At 42.3% G+C, this 23,625-nt stretch overlaps 1 protein-coding gene across 7 annotated transcripts in view; it reads right to left on the reverse strand.

Annotated features, from left to right (window-relative positions):
- Window positions 1-595: 595 nt before the first annotated feature.
- The window catches only part of dennd5a (DENN/MADD domain containing 5A), a 233,345-nt gene continuing 210,315 nt past the window's right edge, over window positions 596-23,625 (reverse strand). For 4 of the 7 annotated variants that reach the window (XM_070899600.1, XM_070899599.1, XM_070899602.1 and 1 more), the window contains 7 exons: window positions 20,254-20,399; window positions 14,004-14,122; window positions 12,561-12,742; window positions 11,835-11,917; window positions 11,099-11,222; window positions 10,109-10,277; window positions 596-1,917 (listed from right to left, as the gene is read on the reverse strand). In XM_070899600.1, coding sequence (XP_070755701.1) covers window positions 1,734-1,917; window positions 10,109-10,277; window positions 11,099-11,222; window positions 11,835-11,917; window positions 12,561-12,742; window positions 14,004-14,122; window positions 20,254-20,399 — 1,007 coding nt within the window. In that variant the 3' untranslated portion in view covers window positions 596-1,733. Of the gene's footprint in view, window positions 1,918-4,261; window positions 4,417-10,108; window positions 10,278-11,098; window positions 11,223-11,834; window positions 11,918-12,560; window positions 12,743-14,003; window positions 14,123-20,253; window positions 20,400-23,625 lie in introns of those variants that run through there. The other 3 variants (XM_070899598.1, XM_070899596.1, XM_070899601.1) reach the window with 2 other exon arrangements.

Raw genomic sequence — 23,625 nt, forward strand, 5'->3', positions numbered from 1 at the left:
AACTTTCCCAATTTCACACCACCACCTGGCTGCTAAAGCACCCCAAAAGTTAGAAGCTTCACTGTTCCTCACTACTAATTCTTGGCTGATAAATGCCACTGGAAGCAGAAGCTTACCAGTTTCTCTGGTAAAGCTAAGTCATTACTAATGGCTTATAGGTATTTTTTCTACCTTGCATATAAAACTAGAGACTTGTTTATATTTAATTTATTTTACAAATGTTTCAAGGTATGTCAGGGCAACATGCTGGGCAGTAAGTGGGGCTATTAGCAAGCTCATCTGGGAAAAGCTGGGAAATAATACTGAGGTTCAGACCCTATGGAAAATAAAGTGTTGCCATAATAAAAATGATGCAATGGGAATGCTGGGGAGAATGTGGATGCAGCCCAGTTTACAGAAAAATAATTTTCAAGTGGGTGAATTGATGAAAAGTTCAGCAACTTCACTTAAATCATAACTGGATGCCATAATTATTCATACATCAGAGGTAATCTGAAAGCTTTTGAATGAACATTCATTGTTGCCTTATTTTTTGCCACACAGTAAAAAACTGGACAGAGCATTTGTATATTGGTTGTAAATAAAAAATAAACCTGAAAATGTAGGTAAAGATAAACCTAAAACTACCAAGAAGATATTTATCATGTTCTGAAATGTTAAAAGTCTGACCAACGTACACAAAAGAAAAGAGAGCAAGCATTGAATACAAGGGTGATAACCCTGTGGGTGGAAATTCCTCCTCTGTTCCCTAGACTACAGATGGCATTACAATAGGTAGCAGCGGCTAATTGGAAAATGCATTAAACACCAATAGTCATGCATTCACACACAAAAAATTGTCGTCGTCAATGTATGACTTTTCACAATACATTTTGTTCTTGAACCTTAACCACACTAAACAAATTCTGTTTAAAGTCAATACTTCCCATAGAGACTTCATAGCAATTTAAATGCCAAGGGAACATGTTTAATTATGGGCAATCAAATCTCAACTTTCATGTTACAGAAGGCAAATGAAAAGCAACCAAGGGGAGAGGAAGGACGAGTATCAATTTTTTATCAAAAAGAGTTACAAATGAGTATATTTTACCAGAACAATATCAGTCTCTTATCTTCAACCCTTACCATCAACATTTGAAAAATACTACCTATTTCCCAATTAAATTTACAAGAATACTGTCTATGTGTATGTATGTATATTATATATATTACACACACACATATATATATATTCTTTCAAACATATGTATATATGTACACTTTTTTATAGCAGCTACAAAGTAAATGCTGTACACAATTCAGTACACTTTGTAAAAAATTCAGACACTATTTAAACTGCAAGTTAACAGTGCAAGTATTGGCCATCTGCAGAAAAATAAATCAAAATTAATACTTATTTTTTCTTCCTTTAGAAAAAAAAAGTTTGAAACAAGCATTGTTCTTGAATAGGCTGCGCAGCACTGTACAACCAAGAAAACCTACCAACGGTTGACAGTAAACATTAAAAATCGGAGTGTATGCTTATTCTTTCAAACCTTGCAATAGCCTGATGTGATCTCAGGTACAGGTTCAAAAAGGCTCACTGGACATACTATATGGCAAGTAGTTCCTGCAACTTCAAAACAAGTTGCTGAATTCCAATATTGCAGGTCATTTTGTCTGTAATTTCAAAATGTTGTCTCATGTATGCACCATTTTCTGCAAACTCTTCCCTTGGGTGCTGGTGATTGGCTTTAAATGTCAATTCCTTTGACCAACGATGTCTCGAGTGTGATATTAAATTCCTGCAAGGTTTGCAGCACTCGGATTAAGGAGTTAACTAAGGTGTGGTCTTTAATCAGAGCTAAATCTTCATACATCTGAGCGATGATGGGGCAGTCAGCAAGCAGCGCAATCCAGTGATGTAAGAGATGATCCCTGTCAGGTTAAAAAAAAGACACGATGATGAATCAATCCATTTATTCAATTATGGATAACAAGAGAGACACAACTGGAAAAAAAACACAGAACTGGGATTTTAAACAAAATATCAGATGGGCACAAGCAGGAATGAAAAGGTCATATTCAGTGAGGCTGAGATGCAGACTTTTCTTCATTAAAAAAAACAAAAGAAAGGGGCATACATACATCTGATCAGCCAACAAGATAAATATAAGATTAGTATGGCACTAAGATTTAAATTAGAAAAACGTTTTGAATAATTCTTTGAAATATTTAAAGGGAACTTAAATGTTTCATAGGGCTAGAACCTCCACTTTTTTTGCCCACTTAACGCCCATTTTTACCACTGAAATGAAGTATAATGCCCAGACAAAATGGAAACTGACGGGCATTTTTAGGAAACTTATCGCCGAGCGTTACTTTCCCCATGTGCTTAACACTGGGAAAAAAGTGGGGCGGAATCATCAGAACGGGCGCAATCAACGCCCATAATATCACTCAGCGTTAATTTCCGCACTGATTTAACGCCGAGATTCAATAATACCGCCCGCCGACTCTCTTTTGTCGTAAAGAGCATATTTACGGAAACTAGCGGCCATGAGATTGCCCAGCGTCACTTTCACCACCTCGCACACAATATCGCTCGCCCAAAAAAACGCCCAGAAAAAAAGTGAAACTAAACAGAACTAAGCACAGCGTTATGGACGCCATGTTCTACATCACATGTCATGTCTTTTAAAAGACTGCTGTGCTTCAACCTCGGCGGAGTTCGGATGTACTCTGCAGGTCGTTGGAGTTGATGTGAACATCTCTACAAACATCTTGACCATACTGTGACCGACTGGAATTGAATAGGTGTCTTCGTCAGGACCTTCCTTGTTTGTGACCAATCAGTGGAAAACAGAGAGCTACTGCAATGGGGCCTGTCACCCTCTCTTGCTGACCAATTACATGCAGCAGACTCGAGATCGCCGAAGGAACACTCCACTGCATTATGTGCCCAATGTAAGACGTGACAGGCTGATGAGGAGGACCAGGCATTACATCCCCCGCAAGTACAAGGAGAAGCATTGTTACCTCGACTTGCCCAACACCACCTGCCTTCGAAGACTGCGCTTCCACAAAGAGGTTATCACGGAGGTATGCCAGCTGATAAGGGCAGATCTGCAGCCTGCCAACACCATTAGTAGTGCACTGTCCGTCGAGGTCAAAGTCACCGCGGCACTGTCGTTCTACGCCTCGGGTTCTTTTCAGGCCACAGCTGGAGACATTTGCGGACTTTCTCAGCATGCCACACATTGCTGCATTAGACAGGTCACTGAAGCCCTGTACGCATACAGGAAGGTCTTGATCAACTTCCCTATGACCAGGGAGGCACAGAGTGAGAGGGCTCTAGGATTCTCCAGAATTGCAAACTTCCCCAAGGAGCAGGGAGCAATAGACTGTAAGCACATCGCGATGCGGGCACGTTTTCAGGAACCGCAAGGGTTTTGTTAAATAAAAAACATTTAAACCAAACATTAGTCTGAAATCGTAAGTATTTCTGTACAAACCAACCCTTCCCCGCCCCCCACCTCTACCCCTTCCCCTCCTGACTCCAAGCCACCTGGCCGAGGAGCTCCTCGGGCAATGCTTCATTGGTGGGGGGGGCGACGACTGAAATGCTGCTTGGACGGATATGGGAGAGAACGGTCCCGAGGTGGGAACATGCTCCGAGCCAGAAGCAAGATGTTGCTGCTGGCTCTCGTGTGGTTGGCAATGTGGATGCAGCACTTTGGGGTGTAGTGCCACACTCCGGGACCACTGGGAGCCCTCTTTCACCAGTGTTCCTGGCTACCAGCTCCAGGGCCTCCATGTTATATCTTATTTGTTGGACAAAAACTCGGTGCCAACTATGTTCTTGGTGCTTAGTAAGCTTTTTGTTGCTGGTGAATCTCCCTCGTGCCTCCCACAACAGCCAGACAAGCACACACCACAGCCACACACGCTTTCAGTGCCTCCGAGCTCCCTCTCGCTCTGTCTCGTCTTCTGCGCGTCATGATGACCTTTGACCTCCTGAATCGCGGGAATCGAGCATTGCCATGTCGTTGCTAACGACAGTGACACTGGTCAAAAATATTTAACACTACCGCCCATTTCATATTGCTCACGGTAACGCCCATTTTCAAAAATGGAGACTAGGTGATTTGAGAATGGGTGAGAATCCGGCGATCTGAAAACCCTTTTTTGCCGCCCACACTGGAAATATCGCCCAAAGGGTTCTAGCCCATTGAGTTCTTATTCTCCAACTGGTGCAACAGTTCCTGGAGACAAACCTTACCTTGTGTAATAGAGAATAACCACTGGAGCAACTCTGTTGTTTGAATAAAGCAGTCAGTGAGAGAAATTGCAGACGGTGTCAGAAATTGCAGGCACTTGATTAGCATTTTTCCCTCCTCAACAATTATATTTATGAAGTTTCTTTGTGTCACTTTCCTTTTTAGAAGAACAGTTCACTTTAAAAAAAAAAGTAGAAGCAGCTTTCCAAAACCTTTAATTTTGCTATTTTGAGTCTGTGTGGTTAACACAAATAAAGTTAACTATTCTAAATCATTTAAAAAGAACATCTGGTAACAATAGTGCACATAGGAGTGCAGTATGACCACGTTAAGAATCCGTACATGAATCTAACCTTTGGTAGTTTCTACGCAAGCAGGTAAAATTTCACTCACATTCATTGGTTGATGGGTCAGTAACAACTCCTGCACAAATTATTGTCCATCCATTCACTGTTTTGAGTGCTGTTGAGGGAGATGACTCATTAGGGGAGAGCAACAGCAGCCAAGTTCATGGCACTGTGGCTGGCTCTGTTGTACAGGAGGGCATAAAAAAAAGAGTGGGAGAGCGATAGTGATAGGGGATTCAATCATAAGGGGAATAGATAGGCGTTTCTGCGGCCGCAATCGAGAGTCCAGGATGGTATGTTGCCTCCCTGGTGCAAGGGTCAAGGATGTCTCCGAGCGAGTGCAGGACATTCTGAAAAGGGAGGGAGAACAGCCAATTGTCGTGGTGCACATTGGTACCAACGACATAGGTAAAAAAAAAAAGGGATAAGGTCTTACGAGACGAATTTAAGGAGCTAGGAGTTAAATTAAAAAGTAGGACCTCAAAAGTAGTAATCTCGGGATTGCTACCAGTGCCACATGCTAGTCAGAGTAGGAATCGCAGGATAGCACAGATGAATACGTGGCTTGAGCAGTGGTGCAGCAGGGAGGGATTCAAATTCGTGGAGCATTGGAACAGGTTCTGGGGGAGGTGGGACTAGTACAAACCGGACGGTCTGCACTTGGGCAGGAACGGAACCAATGTCCTAGGGGGAGTGTTTGCTAGTGCTGTTGGTGAGGAGTTAAACTAATATAGCAGGGGGATGGGAACCAATACAGGGAGACAGAGGGAAACAAAAAGGAGACAAAAACAAAAGACAGAAAAGAGATGAGTAAAAGTGGAGGGCAGAGAAACCAAAGGCAAGAAACAAAAAGGGCCACTGAATATAAAAGGGCTGCAGGAGGGGTAAAAACTAAAAATCATGGTTTAAAAACTAGGATGAAAACACTCTACCTAAATGCATGCAGCATTAGAAATAAAGTAAATGAGTTGACGGCACAAATCATTACAAATGGGTATGATTTGGTGGCCATTACAGAGACATGGTTGCAAGGTGGCCAGGACTGGGAATTAAACGTACAGGGGTATCTGACGATTCGGAAAGATAGGCAGGAAGGGAAGGGAGGTGGGGTAGCTCTGTTAATAAGGGATGATATCAGGGCAGTTGTGAGGGATGATATTGGCTCCAATGAACAAAATGTTGAATCATTGTGGGTGGAGATTAGAGATAGTAAGGGGAAAAAATCACTGGTTGGCGTAGTTTATAGGCCCCCAAATAATAACTTCATGGTGGGGCGGACAATAATCAAGGGAATAATGGAGGCATGTGAAAAAGGAACGGCAGTAGTTATGGGGGATTTTAACCTACATATCGATTGGTCAAATCAAATCGCAGGGGGTAGCCTGGAGGAGGAATTCATAGAATGCATACGGGATTGTTTCTTAGAACAGTATGTAACAGAGCCTACAAGGGAGCAAGCCATTTTGGATCTGGTCCTGTGCAACGAGACAGGAAAAATAAACGATCTCCTCGTAAAAGATCCTCTCAGAATGAGTGATCACAATATGGTTGAATTTGTAATACAGATTGAGGATGAGGAAATTGTGTCAGAAACGAGAGTATTATGCTTAAATAAAGGGGACTACAGTGGGATGAGGGCAGAGTTGGCTAAAGTAGACTGGAAACAAGGACTAAACAGTGGCACAATTGAGGAACAGTGGAGGACTTTTAAGGAGCTCTTTCATAATGCGCAACAAAAATATATTCCAGTGAAAAAGAAGGGCGGCAAGAGAAGAGATAACCAGCTGTGGATAACCAAGGAAATAAAGGAAAGTATCAAATCAAAGACCAATGCGTATAAGGTGGCCAAGGTTAGTGGGAAACTAGAGGATTGGGAAGTTTTTAAGCAACAGCAAAGAATGACTAAAAAAGCAATAAAGAAAGGGAAGATAGATTACGAAGGTAAACTTGCGCAAAACATAAAAACAGATAGTAAAAGCTTTTACATATATATAAAACGGAAAAGAGTGACGAAAGTAAATGTTGGTCCCTTAGAAGATGAAAAGGGGGATTTAATAATGGGAAATGTGGAAATGGCTGACACCTTAAACAATTATTTTGCTTCGGTCTTTACAGTGGAAGACACAAAAACCATGCCAAAAATTGCTGGTCATAGGAATGTGGGAAGGGAGGACCTTGAGATGATCACTATCACTAGGGAGGTAGTGCTGGACAGACTAATGGGATTGAAGGTAGACAAGTCCCCTGGTCCTGATGAAATGCATCCCAGGGTATTAAAAGAGATGGCAGAAGTTATAGCAGATGCATTTGTTATAATCTACCAAAATTCTCTGGACTCTGGGGAGGTACCAGCGGATTGGAGAGCAGCTAATGTAACGCCTCTGTTTAAAAAAGAGGGCAGGCAAAAGGCAGGTAACTATAGGCCGGTTAGTTTAACATCTGTAGTGGGGAAAATGCTTGAAAATATCATTAAGGAAGAAATAGCGGGACATCTGGATAGGAATAGTGCAATCAAACAGACGCAGCATGGATTCATGAAAGGGAAATCATGTTTAACTAACTTACTGGAATTCTTTGAGGATATAACGAGCATGGTGGATAGAGGTGTACCGATGGATGTGGTGTATTTAGATTTCCAAAAGGCATTCGATAAGGTGCCACACAAAAGGTTACTGCAGAAGATAAAGGTACGCGGAGTCAGAGGAAATGTATTAGCATGGATAGAGAATTGGCTGGCGAACAGAAAGCAGAGAGTCGGGATAAATGGGTTCTTTTCCGGTTGGAAGTCAGTGGTTAGTGGTGTGCCACAGGGATCAGTGCTGGGACCACAACTGTTTACAATATACATAGATGACCTCGAAGAGGGGACAGAGTGTAGTGCAACAAAATTTGCAGATGACACTAAGATTAGTGGGAAAGCGGGTTGTGTAGAGGACTCAGAGAGGCTACAAGGAGATTTGGATAGGTTAAGCGAATGGGCTAAGGTTTGGCAGATGGAATACAATGATGGAAAGTGTGAGGTCATCCACCTTGGGAAAAAAAAAGTAAAAGGGAATATTATTTGAATGGGGAGAAATTACAACATGCTGTGGTGCAGAGGGACCTGGGGGTCCTTGTGCATGAATCCCAAAAGGTTAGTTTGCAGGTGCAGCAGGTAATCAGGAAGGCAAATGGAATGTTGGCCTCCATTGCGAGAGGGATGGAGTACAAAAGCAGGGAGGTGTTGCTGCAACTGTAGAAGGTATTGGTAAGGCCACACCTGGAGTACTGCGTGCAGTTTTGGTCACCTTACTTAAGGAAGGATATACTAGCTTTGGAAGGGGTACAGAGACGATTCACTAGGCTGATTCGAGAAATGAGGGGGTTAACTTATGATTGAGTAGACTGGGTCTTTACTCCTTGGAGTTCAGAAGGATGAGGGGTGATCTTATAGAAACATTTAAAATCATGAAAGGGATAGACAAGATAGAGGCAGAGAGGTTGTTTCCATTGGTGGGGGAGACTAGAACTAGGGGGCACAGCCTCAAAATACGGAGGAGCCAATTTAAAACCGAGTTGAGAAAAAATTTCTTCTCCCAGAGGGTTGTGAATCTGTGGAATTCTCTGCCCAAGGAAGCAGTTGAGGCTGGCTCATTGAATGTTTTCAAGTCAAAGATAGATGGATTTTTAACTAATAAGGGAATTAAGGGTTACGGGGAGCGGGCGGGTAAGTGGAGCTGAGTCCACGACCAGATCAGCCATGATCTTATTGAATAGCGGAGCAGGCTCGAGGGGCTAGATGGCCTACTCCTGTTCCTAATTCTTATGTTCTTATTCTCTATTGTCCGTGCGACTATCCTTGTTTGGTTGAGTCCTTACGTATCCAATTATAGCCAGAGGATTTCTAGCAATGGCTTCCCTTTCTACCTCACAACAATGCCTCCAGAGACTCCCAACGATCCGCTCTTGGTTCCCTCCTGTTCCTTATGTACGTGCTTTCCCTCATCGACATTATGTGCGGATGTGGAGTAAGCTTCCACATATGTGCTTGTGACATACAGTGCAAGCCCCAGTTTTACCCCTCTACCACCTCATTCAACTCCTCCATTGTTTCCGTTCTGTCAGATGGGTCTCAACTTCCTCCATCTGAACAAGGTGGGAAAACCAAAGTCATCATCTCGGCCCCACCATAAACTATATTATGCCGGAATTTACAGTGCATAATAATGGCAAACTAACAGTGTTCACCGTTATTACCTCATTGAAACTGACCACAATTTCAGGAAGTAACACATGCGCATCCTAACGCAGAAACCCTGAAGTTGCGGTCAGTCATTCACTGCTCCAACTCTTCTCACCCACCCCCATAGCCTGGCAATCATTATAATTAGTGAAACTGTCAAAAACTTGGGCTTTTCCGCAGTAATATTGCTGTTAAATATGCCATTAAATGTTAAGTGTCAGCCAGTGGCTCAGTGGGTAGCATCCTCAACCTCAGAGTCAGAAGGTTGTGGGTTCAAGTCCCACTCCAGGGACTTAAGCACATAAATCTAGGCTGACACATCAGTGCAGTGTTGAGGGAGTGCTGCACTGTCGGAGGTGCCGTCTTTCGGATGAAACGTTAAACCGAGGCCCCCTCTGCTCTCAGGTGGATGTAAATGATCCTATGGCACTATTTCAAAGAAAAGCAGGGGAGTTATCCCTGGTGTCCTGGCCAATATTTATCCCTCAATCAACATAACAAAATTAGATTATCTGGTCATTATCACATTGCTGTTTGGGGGAGCTTGCTGTGCACAAACTGGCTGCCGCATTTCCCATATTACAACAGTGACTACATTCCAAAAGTATTTCATTGACTGTAAAGCGCTTTGAGGTGGTTGTGGAAGGCGCTCTATAAATGCAAGTCTTTCTTTTTTCTTTTACGTCGACATAGAATAGGTGTAACTGGGGTTTCAAAAGTGTATTGACTGGTAAACAAACATTCTGGCTCTGAACATCTATTTTTTATATTTGGGGCATGTCAAATTTATCCACAATGATAAAAATGACTATTTAAATTTAATATAAAATTTGTTCATGATATTGCAGGTTCTAACTTATCCCCATGTGAGAGTCCCAATCTTTGTTTCGCTCTCTAACATTTTTTAAAAATTCGGATAAAAGCACCTTTTCATTTCCCGGTTTCCTATCTGAGAATTCTGCAATGTGATTGGCTGCTTAGACAGTTTGTTGACATCACATCAGCCCACGACGTTAGCGATTCCCATTATAGAGTGCTAAAATCAAATGAACATCAAAAAATATAGACTTTTCCTCCTCTGTGGGCAGCTTTCTTTGGGGCCAGCAGCGAACGCCTTTGTTTCGCTGCTGACCGCAAATTCGGGCCATTAGTTTGCTCAAAACAAAAATATAATTTAGCTAGTTTTAAAACATATTAACCAATGATTCTAGTCCAGATCATGTAGGTTGCAGTATGAATGTGTTTTCACCTGTACACAAAATGATAAGCAATTTTATTACCTTGCTCCCAGACACACCAGTAGTTGAAACTTCCCATCCTTTCCGATGTTCCTGGGGGCACTATTGATAGCAGCAACAAACTTGCAAAAATTCTTGGCCCTGGTTTGCCAATTCTCTTCCTGGGTAAGTTCGGTATGTTCCAAGCTCTCAAAGTACACATATGCTTTTTCTGAAGAAAATGAAATTATAAATGGTACAACCGTGGCTACATGACATTGTCATGCAAATGCACTGGTAATTGCAGGTTGAACCTCCCTTATCTGGAAGCACCCCTCATCCAGAACCATTCCCGACTACCAGATGGCGCAGAACTCGGACATGAACTAACTGAAGTCCTTTCTCGCTGACGACTCCTGCAATCGCTGGCCTGACCCCGCGATCCACGCCCCCCCCCGCCCCCACTCCCATGATCTCTCTGCCGCACTCCCAGCCCCAAGCCAGCCAGCCCCGATATCCCCTTGCTCAGTACCTGTAACATCCAATTTAACGTGACCACCCCTCATCCGGAAAAATCCCTTATCCAGAACAGGCTAGATCCCGAGGGTTTCAGATAAGGGAGGTTCAACCTGTATCCCTTAACCCTACACAATGTTTATGCCTATTTTGGATAATTTTAATTTGTGCTTCTAAGTCTACAGTTTAAATACAGGGTATTTTAAAACAACTCTGGATTCTGTATATCCCGACACTTGGTCAGTGGCCAGACATTTGGGTTTTCCTTTAGTACCATCACAGATTTGCAGCCAAAAATTAAATTGTATCAACCAATCAGAGGTCAAGCACAACTGTGTGCAATGGCACTGAATTCCGTTCTGTTGAAATGGATCCCAAAAAGGTCTCCCTCTGAAAAATTTCTGCAAAATTATTCCACGACAAATTGCTACGACAACATACTCTGATAGTCTCATGTAACCATTAATAATAAAAGCATGATATATTGCAAAAAAAGCCACGAGTTTTCTTTAAATAAACTACAAATATCATACTTACCCAAAAAATCCCAAATGAAAACACTTTTGAAGAGTCGAGGTGACTTAAATCCATGGTGGAACACTTGTTCTAAAGCTGACACAAGTCCATTTTCTCCACAAAGCAGTAATGTCAGGCTGCCTCTCTATATTACAATCACATAATAAACAAATACGTTGATGTGTATAAATATATATATATATATATATATATTTTTTTTTTTTTTAGGACAGCGTGACTTGGAAAGCTTACATTAAGATCAATGTACCAATCGACTGGAAGTGGTGGATTATAGGAAATAACCGAGTGGAATTTGTGAACCTGTAAATGAGATTGCGAGAACATTTGGGAAATGTACTCTCCAATGTCTCGAACGAGATTTTTCACATCACAACTGGCAAGTAGAATACATTTTGTGTGGTACAATAGTACTTAATAATACAGGCTGAAGTTAGGTGATGTGACATCAACAGCCTGACTTTCAATACTTAACCTCAACGGAAGATCAAGGAGCCCAGAAGGAAACTTTATATATCTCAAAGTCACCATCAGCATTGCTGTCAATTTTAACAAATGCCATCATATGAAAATTTAATTACTTGCAGCATTTTGATTTGTAATCTATCTACGATAAAAAAAATCTGCTTTTGAAAGAAGATTTTAATAAAGTGAGTTCTTGGCCAATGAGGTAATATCAAACTTCCATTATTCTGTAGGTAATGTTTTTCATTTGATTATTTAAACACCAGTTTCTTACCTCCTTCTCAGGCTTATGAAAGTGTTTGACGATCCCATTGATAGCTTCACCAACAGACTCTTGTATCTGGCCAGTGTTTAGCTCTGTGACAATAAAGGAAACCCTTCAAAATAACTCAGCTTATTCTCTACTGAGTTTTCAAATGTGATATATTACAGAGTACAGTGTGTTAAGATGATCAACTACTAAAGAGAGACAAATTTAACAAGTGGAAGGATTTATTAAAGTCCTTCTAAGGGATATCGCAGGTTTGCAGCGGTACAAACATGATCATTTAACAATGATTATATGTTGCTCAAAAACTAATCAGATTAATTTCCCCTTCCCAAATAACAATGTTTTACAGTCCAAAGAATGGACAGGACATACTCCTTGGTTTCTGTCATCGCTAGATGTAGGAGATAGACCAGCAACTGTGAAATGGTTCTGCCTTAACTCAGTGACTCCTGCCTAAACGAACACTCCATAATTCGTTAATATCCAAGGCTCATAAGTTCTAGGAAATCCACTCCAATTAAACTGCACAGCAGATTCCACTGCACCAATGGCAACATGCAAATTTTATCCGATGATGGAAAATATTTTTAATCTCTCAACTTCTAATAGTCCCAGTAAATAGAGTTCTGCTGCTAAAGCACATATCCAGTTGAGGATTAAATTGTATTCTTTCTTATTACTGCGGTTTAATTCTCAATTCATCCGAGTAGAAATCCCATCTTTACTTACTTGGTCTACTGGTAGGAGTTATATTGACAAATCTCCTGATCATACTCGGAGATTGCTGCATTGGGGGCGTTCGACAATGACGCTCATCAGTTTCTTGAGTGGCTGTTACAAGTTCACCAACCAGGATCCTTTCCAGACTCCCATCATCTACCCCTTTTCCTAGCCACCTACCACATGGAAACCTGCCAACAGAATAAATAGTTGACTTCATTGTGTTGCAGAGCTGAAAGAATAAATACATATCTCTTAAAGGCATTCAGTTCCAAGAGTTATAACAACTCACAGGTACCTTAACTAAGTGCCCATTCTTCATAGTCAATGCACTTTAGTGGACTATTCACTGTGGCGTCTATTAAAATAGAGCCTTATCTCACCTGATGTCTACATATGCACTTCCAGCAACCATCATGGAGCAGTTATCAGGAGCAGGAACACTGCCATACAATGGCAGTACCATCAATGTTATCAGACAAACCCCAGACTAACTGTTCAGATAAATGAAATGTGTTGTATTTGAAGAATATCCTTCTTTGTGGATTTGCTGGCTTTAGCTATATATTTTTGGCTCACTTTGCATCCGTTTACTCTTATGTACCCACTGGTGTGCATTTATACTTTGTACATCCAGTCATTTCCCCATTAATAATACAGAAAGAAGAAAATGTAAGTTTTTGACAATCCTCACAGGTGAGAGTGGAGATCAGCTTGATGATGTTGTATCTTATTTCTACTAGATATTTCTATAATGTGTTGCAAGTTCTTGTCATTTATAAAAATCACATTGTTTTCCAGTCGAGAGATTTCAAACTAAAATGCCTTAAAATCTACTTTTTTTTTGCTTCCATGAAATTGATATGAAGGTGATTCCAAGGTGCAATACTGATTATATGTGTTGTCATTATTGTTGAGCAGTTGTGAAGTGTTACTGTTAGTGATCAAAGGCTCACATCAATTCCTTTGAAAATACAGCCCACTGGGTCATTCAGCACCAACAAGAGCAAGATGTCACAGTTGGAAAATACAAAAATTCCAACCATGATCCAAATGTTCACAAGCACATTGCACATACTAGTCTCTTAAATGTATCACAGAAGGTAAAGAGCAAATGCAGTGAAGAACATAATGGCATTTCAGCTGTTAGGACCATGAGTATGCCATGTCAAGATAAGTTACTGCTTCAGGATATATAGTTCAGGATATCAGATTGTATTGATATTCTGCAGTTTTGTTTAGTTGGCTGTAGGCAGCCAGGCCGATGCCTTTCCCCCTCCCCAAGAGAATGTATGCTAGGTAGAGTCCACAATAGAGCAGATTGCATTTGTTATGTCGAAGGAATAGACTTGGATGGACTGAACAGCCTTGTTTTCTTACTTTCTGCTACAGCTTTAGTTTTAAAGAAAGCTCCTGAAATCTCTCGACATCTTAACATTCTGAATGACTTACTTGTATGCATGACCAGTTATCTCATTCCTAACCACGACACAGTCCACCAACCATTTGGCGTACAACCCTGAGTTATCATGGCCAATCAGCACAGTTGTAAGCTTTCCCAAGTTCTGACACTAGAGAAGTGAAGAAATAGCGGAAGAATATTTGATAAGATTTGTTGTTATGTCAAGCAAGAAAACAACTCACTTTGACAATTACACAGAAAAGCACTTTAATGCCATTTATAGATTTCGCCCAACATCCTTGATAGTTGTCTTAACCCTAAGAGCTAAATTAGGCATCACAGATTAAACAAAAAACAAATTGAAACCTAAATCCATTATTCCTACAACTAATCTATGGCATTCTCATAAACCAACTGAAAGTTAGTTGCAAAGACAGAGGCCAAGGCAGGAGGTCATCCATCTATCCTCTCAGTAAGGAAATAATTTGTGGCACTGGCAAATCAAACAAATGGGGGAGATAGTAAAGACATTTTCTGAATATTTTCCATGTTTCACAATAATAAAAGTCTAAGCAAAGCAAGAGCTGGACAACTGGGCTGAAGCAGCATTTGTGCCACACATGTGCCATGCAATTTCTATCTCCAAGAGAGAGCCGAACTCCTTCACATTCAATGATATTACCATTGCCAAGTCCCTCACCAACATCCTGGAGGAGTGACAATTGACCAGAAACCCAATTGGACCAGTCACTTAAATGCAGTGGCTACTAGAGCAAGTCAGAGGCTGGATATTCTACAATGAGTGGCTCATCACCTCTCTCCCCAAAGCCTCTCCACTGCCTACAAGGCACAAGTCAGGAGTGTGATGGAATACTCTCCATTTGCCTGGATGTGTGCAGCAATAACAATACATGAAGCGCGACACTATCCAAGACAAAAGTAATCTACTTGATTCCCAGCCCATCCACCACCGTAAACATCCACTCCCTCCACCACCAACATATGGTGGCTGTAGTGGGTAGGATCTACACGATGCACTACAGAAACTCGCCACGGTTTTCTTTGGCACCACCTCCCAAACTCACAACCTCCAACACCGAGAAGGGCAAGGGCAGCAGGTGCATGGGAACAAGATCACTTCTAAGTTCCCCTTCAAGTCACACAGCATCCTGACTTGAACATATATCGCCGTTCCTTGTCGCTGGGTCAAAATCATAGAACTTTCTACCGAACAGCATTGTGGTTCTAGAAGAATACTTACCACCACCTCCTCTAGCAAAAAACTAGGGATGGGCAATAAATGTCAGTATTGCTAGTGACGCCCACATCCCAAGAATAAATATAAAAACCTCAACTATATTGAAGTCGTGTAATAAAATAATTAGTAGTTCTATCAAAAACTGTGACCTGTTGAGTCTTTGCTTTCTTCAGGGTGAGCCAAAGTTTTAATGCATTTTTGAGTTGGTTTATGTAGAACTTAAGAACTAAATTAGCATCACAGATTAAAAACACGAGAATCAAATTTAAACGTAAATCCTAATTACTACAAAACAATCTATGACATTCTCACACACCTACTTGAGATTAGTTGCAAAGACAGAGAGCTACGAAATGAATTCATCCACCTATCCCTTCAGCTGGGAAATAGTTTGTGGCATGGCAAAATTAAAAAAAATGGGGCCGATGGATAAGACATTTTAATGGGGAACATGGAGATGGCAGAAACTCTGAACATATATTTTGTATCAGTCTTTACGGTAGAGGACATGAACAATATCCTAACAGTGGATAGTCAAGGGGCTATAGGGGGGGGGGGGGGGAAACTTAACACAATCACAATTACTAGGACGTGGTACTCAGTAAGATAATGGGATTAAAGGCGGATAAATCCCTGGACTTGATAGCTTGCATCCTTGGGCCTTAAGAGAAGTAGCGACAGGGATGCAATGGTTGTAATTTATCAAAATTCCCTGGATTCTGGGGAGGTCCCAGCAGATTGGAAAACTGCAAATGTAATGCCCCTATTTTAAAAAAAGGAGGCAGACAAAAAGCAGGAAACTATAGACCAGTTAGCCCAACATCTGTGGTTGAGAAAATGTTGGAAGTTCATTATTAAAAAAGCAATAGCAGGACATTTGGAAAAACATAATTCAGTCAGGCAGAGTCAGCATGGATTTATGAAAGGGAAGTCATGTTTGACAAATTTGCTGGAATTCTCTGAGGATGTAACGAACAGGGTGGATAAAGGGGAACCAGTGGATGTGTATTTGGACTTCCAGAAGGTATTTGACAAGGTGCCACATAAAAGGTTACTGCACAAGATAAAAGTTCACGGGGTTGGGGGTGCTATATTAGCATGGATAGAGAATTGGTGAACTAACAGAAAACAGAGAATCGGGATAAATGGTTCATTCTCGGGTTGGCAATCAGTAACTAGTGGGGTGCCGCAGGGATCAGTGCTGGGATCCCAACTATTTATAATCTATATTAATGACTTGGAAGAATGGACTGAGTGTAACGTAGCCAAGTTTGCTGACGATACAAAGATGGGAGGAAAAGCAATGTGTGAGGACTCAAAAAACCTCACTCGAAAGTGTGAGGTTATGCACTTTGGCAGAAAAAAATCAGAGAGCAAGTTATTATTTAAATGGAGAAAAATTGCTGCAGTACAGCAGGACCTGGGGGCACTTGTGCATGAAACACAAAGGTTAGTATGCAGGTACAGCAAGTGATCAGGAAGGCCAATGGAATCTTGGCCTTTATTGCAAAGGGGATGGAGTATAAAAGCAAGGAAGTCTTGCTACAGTTATACAGGGTATTGGTGAGGCCACACCTGGAATACTGCGTACAGAGACGTGGCTCCAGGATGATCAGGGCTGGGAACTCAACATCCAAGGGTATTCAACATTCAGGAAGGATAGAATAAAAGGAAAAGGAGGTGGGGTAGCATTGCTGGTTAAAGAGGAGATTAATGCAATAGTTAGGGAGGACATTAGCTTGGATGATGTGGAATATATATGGGTAGAGCTGCAGAAAACCAAAGGGCAAAAAACGTTAGTGGGAGTTGTGTACAGACCTCCAAACAGTAGTAGTGATGTTGAGGAGGGCATCAAACAGGAAATTAAGGGTGCATGCAATAAAGGTGCAGCAGTTATCATGGGTGTCTTTAATATGCATATAGATTGGGCTAACCAATCTGGAAGCAATAAGGTGGAGGAGGATTTCCTGGAGTGCATAAGGGATGGTTTTCTAGACCAATGTGTCGAGGAACCAACTAGAGGGGAGGCCATCTTAGACTGGGTGCTGTGTAATGAGAGAGGATTAATTAGCAATCTCGTTGTGCGAGGCACGTTGGGGAAGAGTGACCATAATATGGTGGAATTCTACATTAGGATGGAGAATGAAACAGTTAATTCAGAGATCATGGTCCAGAACTTAAAGAAGGGTAACTTTGAAGGTATGAGGCGTGAATTGGCTAGGATAGATTGGAGAATGATACTTAAGGGGTTGACAGTGGATGGGCAATGGCAGACATTTAGAGACCGCATGGATGAACGACAACAATTGTACATCCCTGTCTGGCGTAAAAATAAAAAAGGGAAGGTGGCTCAACCGTGGCTATCAAGGGAAATCAGGGATAGTATTAAAGCCAAGGAAGTGGCATACAAATTGGCCAGAAATAGCAGCGAACCCGGGGACTGGGAGAAATTTAGAACTCAGCAAAGGTGGACAAAGGGTTTGATTAGGGCAGGGAAAATAGAGTATGAGAGGAAGCTTGCAGGGAACATTAAGACGGACTGCAAAAGCTTCTATCGATATGTAAAGAGAAAAAGGTTAGTAAAGACAAATGTAGGTCCCCTGCAGTCAGAATCAGGGGAAGTCATAACGGGGAACAAAGAAATGGCAGACCAAATGAACAAGTACTTAGGTTCGGTATTCACTAAGGAGGACACAAACAACCTTCCGGATATAAAAGGGGTCAGGGGGTCTAGTAAGAAGGAGGAACTGAGGGAAATCCTTATTAGTCGGGAAATTGTGTTGGGGAAATTGATGGGATTGAAGGCCGATAAATCCCCAGGGCCTGATGGTCTGCATCCCAGAGTACTTAAGGGGGTGGCCTTGGAAATAGCGGATGCATTGACAGTCATTTTCCAACATTCCATAGACTCTGGATCAGTTCCTATGGAGTGGAGGGTAGCCAATGTAACCCCACTTTTTTTAAAAAGGAGGGAGAGAGAAAACAGGAAATTATAGACCGGTCAGCCTGACATCGGTAGTGGGTAAAATGATGGAATCAATAATTAAGGATGTCATAGCAGCGCATTTGGAAAGAGGTGACATGATAGGTCCAAGTCAGCATGGATTTGTGAAAGGGAAATCATGCTTGACAAATCTTCTGGAATTTTTTGAGGATGTTTCCAGTAGAGTGGACAAGGGAGAACCAAGTTGATGTGGTGTATTTGGACTTTCAGAAGGCTTTCGACAAGATCCCACACATGAGATTAATGTGCAAAGTTAAAGCACATGGGATTGGGGGTAGTGTGCTGACGTGGATTGAGAACTGGTTGGCAGACAGGAAGCAAAGAGTAGGAGTAAATGGGTACTTTTCAGAATGGCAGGCAGTGACTAGTGGGGTACCGCAAGGTTCTGTGCTGGGGTCCCAGCTGTTTACATTGTACATTAATGATTTAGATGAGGGGATTAAATGTAGTATCTCCAAATTTGCGGATGACACTAAGTTTGGTGGCAGTGTGAGCTGTGAGGAGGGTGCTATGAGGCTGCAGAGTGACTTGGATAGGTTAGGTGAGTGGGCAAATGCATGGCAGATGAAGTATAATGTGGATAAATGTGAGGTTATCCACTTTGGTGGTAAAAACAGAGAGACAGACTATTATCTGAATGGTGACAGATTAGGAAAAGGGGAGTTGCAACGAGACCTGGGTGTCACGGTACATGAGTCACTGAAGGTTGGCATGCAGGTACAGCAGGCGGTTAAGAAAGCAAATGGCATGTTGGCCTTCATAGCGAGGGGATTTGAGTACAGGGGCAGGGAGGTGTTGCTACAGTTGTACAAGGCCTTGGTGAGGCCACACCTCGAGTATTGTGTACAGTTTTGGTCTCCTAACTTGAGGAAGGACATTCTTGCTATTGAGGGAGTGCAGCGAAGGTTCATCAGACTGATTCCCGGGATGGCGGGATTGACATATCAAGAAAGACTGGATCAACTGGGCTTGTATTCACTGGAGTTCAGAAGAATGAGAGGGGATCTCATAGAAACGTTTAAAATTGACAGGTTTAGACAGGTTAGGTACAGGAAGAATGTTCCCAATGTTGGGGAAGTCCAGAACCAGGGGTCACAGTCTAAGGATAAGGGGTAAGCCATTTAGGACCGAGATGAGGAGAAACTTCTTCACCCAGAGAGTGGTGAACCTGTGGAATTCTCTACCACAGAAAGTTGTTGAGGCCAAATCACTAAATATATTCAAAAAGGAGTTAGATGTAGCCCTTACTACTAGGGGGATCAAGGGGTATGGTGAGAAAGCAGGAATAGGGTACTGGAGTTGCATGTTCAGCCATGAACTCATTGAATGGCAGTGCAGGCTCGAAGAGCCGAATGGCCTACTCCTGCACCTATTTTCTATGTTTCTCTGTCCAGTTTTGGTTTTCATATTTAAGAAAGGATATACTTGTTTTGGTGGCAGTTCAGAGAAGGTTCACTAGGTTGATTCCAGAGATGAGGGGGTTGACTTATGAGGAAAGGTTGAGGAGGTTGGTCCTCTATTCATTGGAATTTAGAAGAATGAGAGGTGATCTTATCGAAACGTATAAGATAATGAGGGGGCTTGACAAGATGGATGCAGAGAGGATGTTTCCACTGATGGGGGATACTAGAACTAGGGGGCATAATCTTAGAATAAGGGTCCACCCATTTAAAACGGAGATGAGGAGAAATTTCCTCTGAGGGCTGCAAATCTGTGGCATTCGCTGCCTCAGAGAGCTGTGGAAGCTGGGTCATTGAATAAATTTAAGACAGAGATAGACAGTTTCTTAACCGATAAGGGAATAAGGGGTTATGGGGAGCGGGCAGGGAAGTGGACCTGAGTCCATGATCGGATCAGCCATGATCGTATTGATCCTGCTCCTATTTCTTATGTTTTTATGTTCTTACATTTTCTGAGCATTTTACATGTCTCACAACAATAAAAATAAAGGAAAATTGTACATTAAACTTGGCAATGAAGAATAAAAATAAATATTGAGAACAAGTCAACTCATCATATAGTTATATCTTCTACTAACCTCAAATGTCATTTCAAGGATACTTTTGGGTATTTGTAATATACCCGTCTCTCCCAGCTCTCCTGATATACAGATCCAGGGATTAGCTGTAAACATGGAGCCACCTAACTTCTTACTGGGAATGACCAACACATGGTATGGAATCACTGTCAATATAAAGTACATAATTTACATAAAACATACTGCACGTGACACTCCTATTATTGTAGTACAAAGAGTGCAGAAATCCTTTCTCTTTTATCTTACTGATCGATAATGGCCGAGAATTTGCTGCCAACATAACTGTCAGTTTAATGGCGCTCATCGGTATTTTTGTGTAAATCGTCCAACAACTTGTGGTGAGGAAGAGATACCCCGTGAATTGCGAATTGCGACAAGTTTCTGGGCAATTTGCGCTGCTCTGCTTTTAATCTTGAGAAAATGGCAGCTCTTGCTCAATCACCCCGTGAGTTTCATGAAGTTGCTGTATTTGTGCATTAATTGCCAATTAAACTCGCCAGAAAAAGTTAGGACTGGTACTTATCAACGCAAGTATCTTTTTAAAGAGAAGATTTATGTTCTTGCAATGCCAATCAACCATTCCTGTCCAGGAAGGGAACAATTTAAACTATGGAGTCTCATTCCACAGATAGTAAATTGTTTGTTCGAGATTTTTAAAAGTTTAAAGTTTAAAATATTTTTCTTTCTCTTCCTTTGTCTTTTTTTCCTCTCTCTCAAACCATCTTTCTTTCCCTCTATTTCTCTTTCTGTACCTGATTTGTCTCTAATCCACTCACTCGGTTCCTTCATCAATCCTTAAAGACATTTTATAGAGAACAAGTCAACTCATTATATAGTTACACCTTCTATTGACCTCAAATGTCATCATGTAGTTAAAACTTCTCCTGACCCCTTCCTCATTCAAATTTCAGAAATTTGTTGTTTCTGCGGAATGCTAATTAAATAGCTAATTAAAAAGCTGTTTAACCTTCGCCACCTCCAGGCCAGGTCCAAAATCACCCCAACCTCTGTCGTCGAGCTACAGTACGCGGACGATGCCTGTGTCTGCGCACATTCCGAGGCTGAACTCCAGGATATAGTCAATGTATTCACTGAGACATATGAAAGCATGGGCCTTACGCTTAACATCCGTAAGACAAAGGTCCTCCACCAGCCTGTCACCGCTGCACAACACTGCCCCCCAGTCATCAAGATTCACGGCGTGGCCCTCGACAACGCGGACCATTTCCCATATCTCGGGAGCTTCTTATCAACAAAGGCAGACATTGATGCGGAGATTCAACATCGCCTCCAGTGCGCCAGTGCAGCCTTCGGCCGTCTGAGGAAAAGAGCGTTTGAAGACCTGGCCCTCAAATCTACCACCAAGTTCATGGTCTACAGGGCTGTAGTAATACCCGCCCTCCTGTATGGATCTGAGGCATGGACGATGTATAGAAGGCACCTCAAGTCGCTGGAGATATATCACCAACGATGTCTCCGCAAGATCCTGTGGATCCCCTAGGAGGATAGGTGCACCAACATCAGTGTCCTCGACCAGGCTAACATCCCCAGTATTGAAGCACTGACCACACTCAATCAGCTTCGCTGGGCAGGCCACATAGTTTGCATGCCAGATATGAGACTTCCTAAGCAAATGCTTTATGCAGAGCTCCTTCATGGTAAACGAGCCAAAGGTGGGCAGTGGAAGTGTTACAAGGACACCCTCAAAGCCTCCCTGATAAAGTGCGACATCACCACTGACATCTGGGAGACCCTGGCTGAAGACCGCCCCAGGTGGAGAAAGTCCATCCAGGAGGGCGCTGAGTTCTTCGAGTCTCAACGCAAAGAGCGTGAAGAGGTCAAGCGCAGGCAGCGGAAGGAGCGCGCGGCAAACCAGCCCCACCAACCTCTTCCCTCGATGAATGTCTGTCCCACTTGTGACAGGGTCTGTGGCTCTCGTATTGGACTGTTCAGCCACCAGAGACTTTGGGAGTGGAAGCAAGTCTTCCTTGATTCCGAGGGACTGCCTATGATGATGAATTAAATAGCACATTACTATCAGGTGTGTATTCCAAGAGTCCATTTAGTTCTATAGAATTTCACCGATGAATAGGGTCAGTACCACCATTAATTTGCTCAGTCAAATCCACCTTGGGAATTAGAGCACAGCACTTTATATGCAGCAGGTGACTAGCATCGTGACCCAGTTAGTAAATGCACTGTATCATGTGTATTGCAGGACTGAGTCAAACAGGCCAAAAAGATCTCAAGGTTTATAAATAAATGCAGTCAAGTTACAGGATAATTCTGTATAAGAGTCAATGGATTCATTCAGAGTTGTCCAAAACTTGAAAACTAAAATAGCTATGGAAACTCCCTAAAAGCTGCATTTGCTATAAAATGGAGTTGAAAGTTAGTTAACTGTAACTCTAAGGGCTAGATTTTCCACTTTTGTGCTTATCGCCCAAAAATGGGCATTATTTCCGCTGTGGATGGTAAAAATGGATTTTCAGATCGCCAGTTTCTCGCCCATTCTCAACGCACTAGTCTCCATTTTTTAAAATGGACATTACCGCGAGCGATATGAAATGGGAGGTAGTGTTAAATCTCGCTGACCTTCTGCCATAAAGTGTCGCTGTCTTTAGCAACGTCATAGAAACGTTCAATTCCCGTGATTCAGGAGGTCAAGGATCATCATGACATGTGCAGGAGAGGGAGCTCAGATGGACTGAAGGCGTGTCTGGGTGTGGTGTGGTTGCTTTGGGAGAAAAGAGGGAGACTTGGGAGCTTCACAGCAAGTAGGGAAAGAAAAATTCGCTGTTACCAGCCACATAGTTGCCCGAATTTGGCCTATAATAGAGAGGAGGAGGCATCACAGCACGCTGTGGAGACGGACACTGGAGAGAGCAGTGAGGTGGGAGAGGAGCACATTGGAGGCCGCAAAAGAGAGAGGAGGTTCTCGGACGAGGCAAATGCCTCCCTCCTGCAGGAGGTCAAGTCACGCTGGGGTGATTTGTCACGGGGTGGGTGTGGGAAGCCCACCCCAAAGGCCTACAAGAAGATATGGACCGAGATGTAGTCCTTACTACTAGGAGGATCAAGGGGTATGGCAAGAAAGCAGGAATGGGGTATTGAAGTTGCATGTTCACTCATGAACTCATTGAATGGTGGTGCAGGCTCGAAGGGCCGAATGGCCTACTCCTGCACCTATTTTGCTATGTTTCTATGTTTCTATAGCAGAGGTGGTCTCGTCGGCGACCGAGGTTCGTGAGGGCAACCAATGCCACAAACGATGGAACAACCATGTGGGATCCGCAAGAGTAAGTATTTCATTGATTTACATGTACTTTTGTATTTATATAATTTGATCTGTAACAGTCATGAGTGACTATC

The sequence above is a fragment of the Pristiophorus japonicus genome, chromosome 14 (genome assembly GCF_044704955.1).
Source record: "Pristiophorus japonicus isolate sPriJap1 chromosome 14, sPriJap1.hap1, whole genome shotgun sequence".
NCBI lineage: Eukaryota > Metazoa > Chordata > Chondrichthyes > Pristiophoridae > Pristiophorus > Pristiophorus japonicus.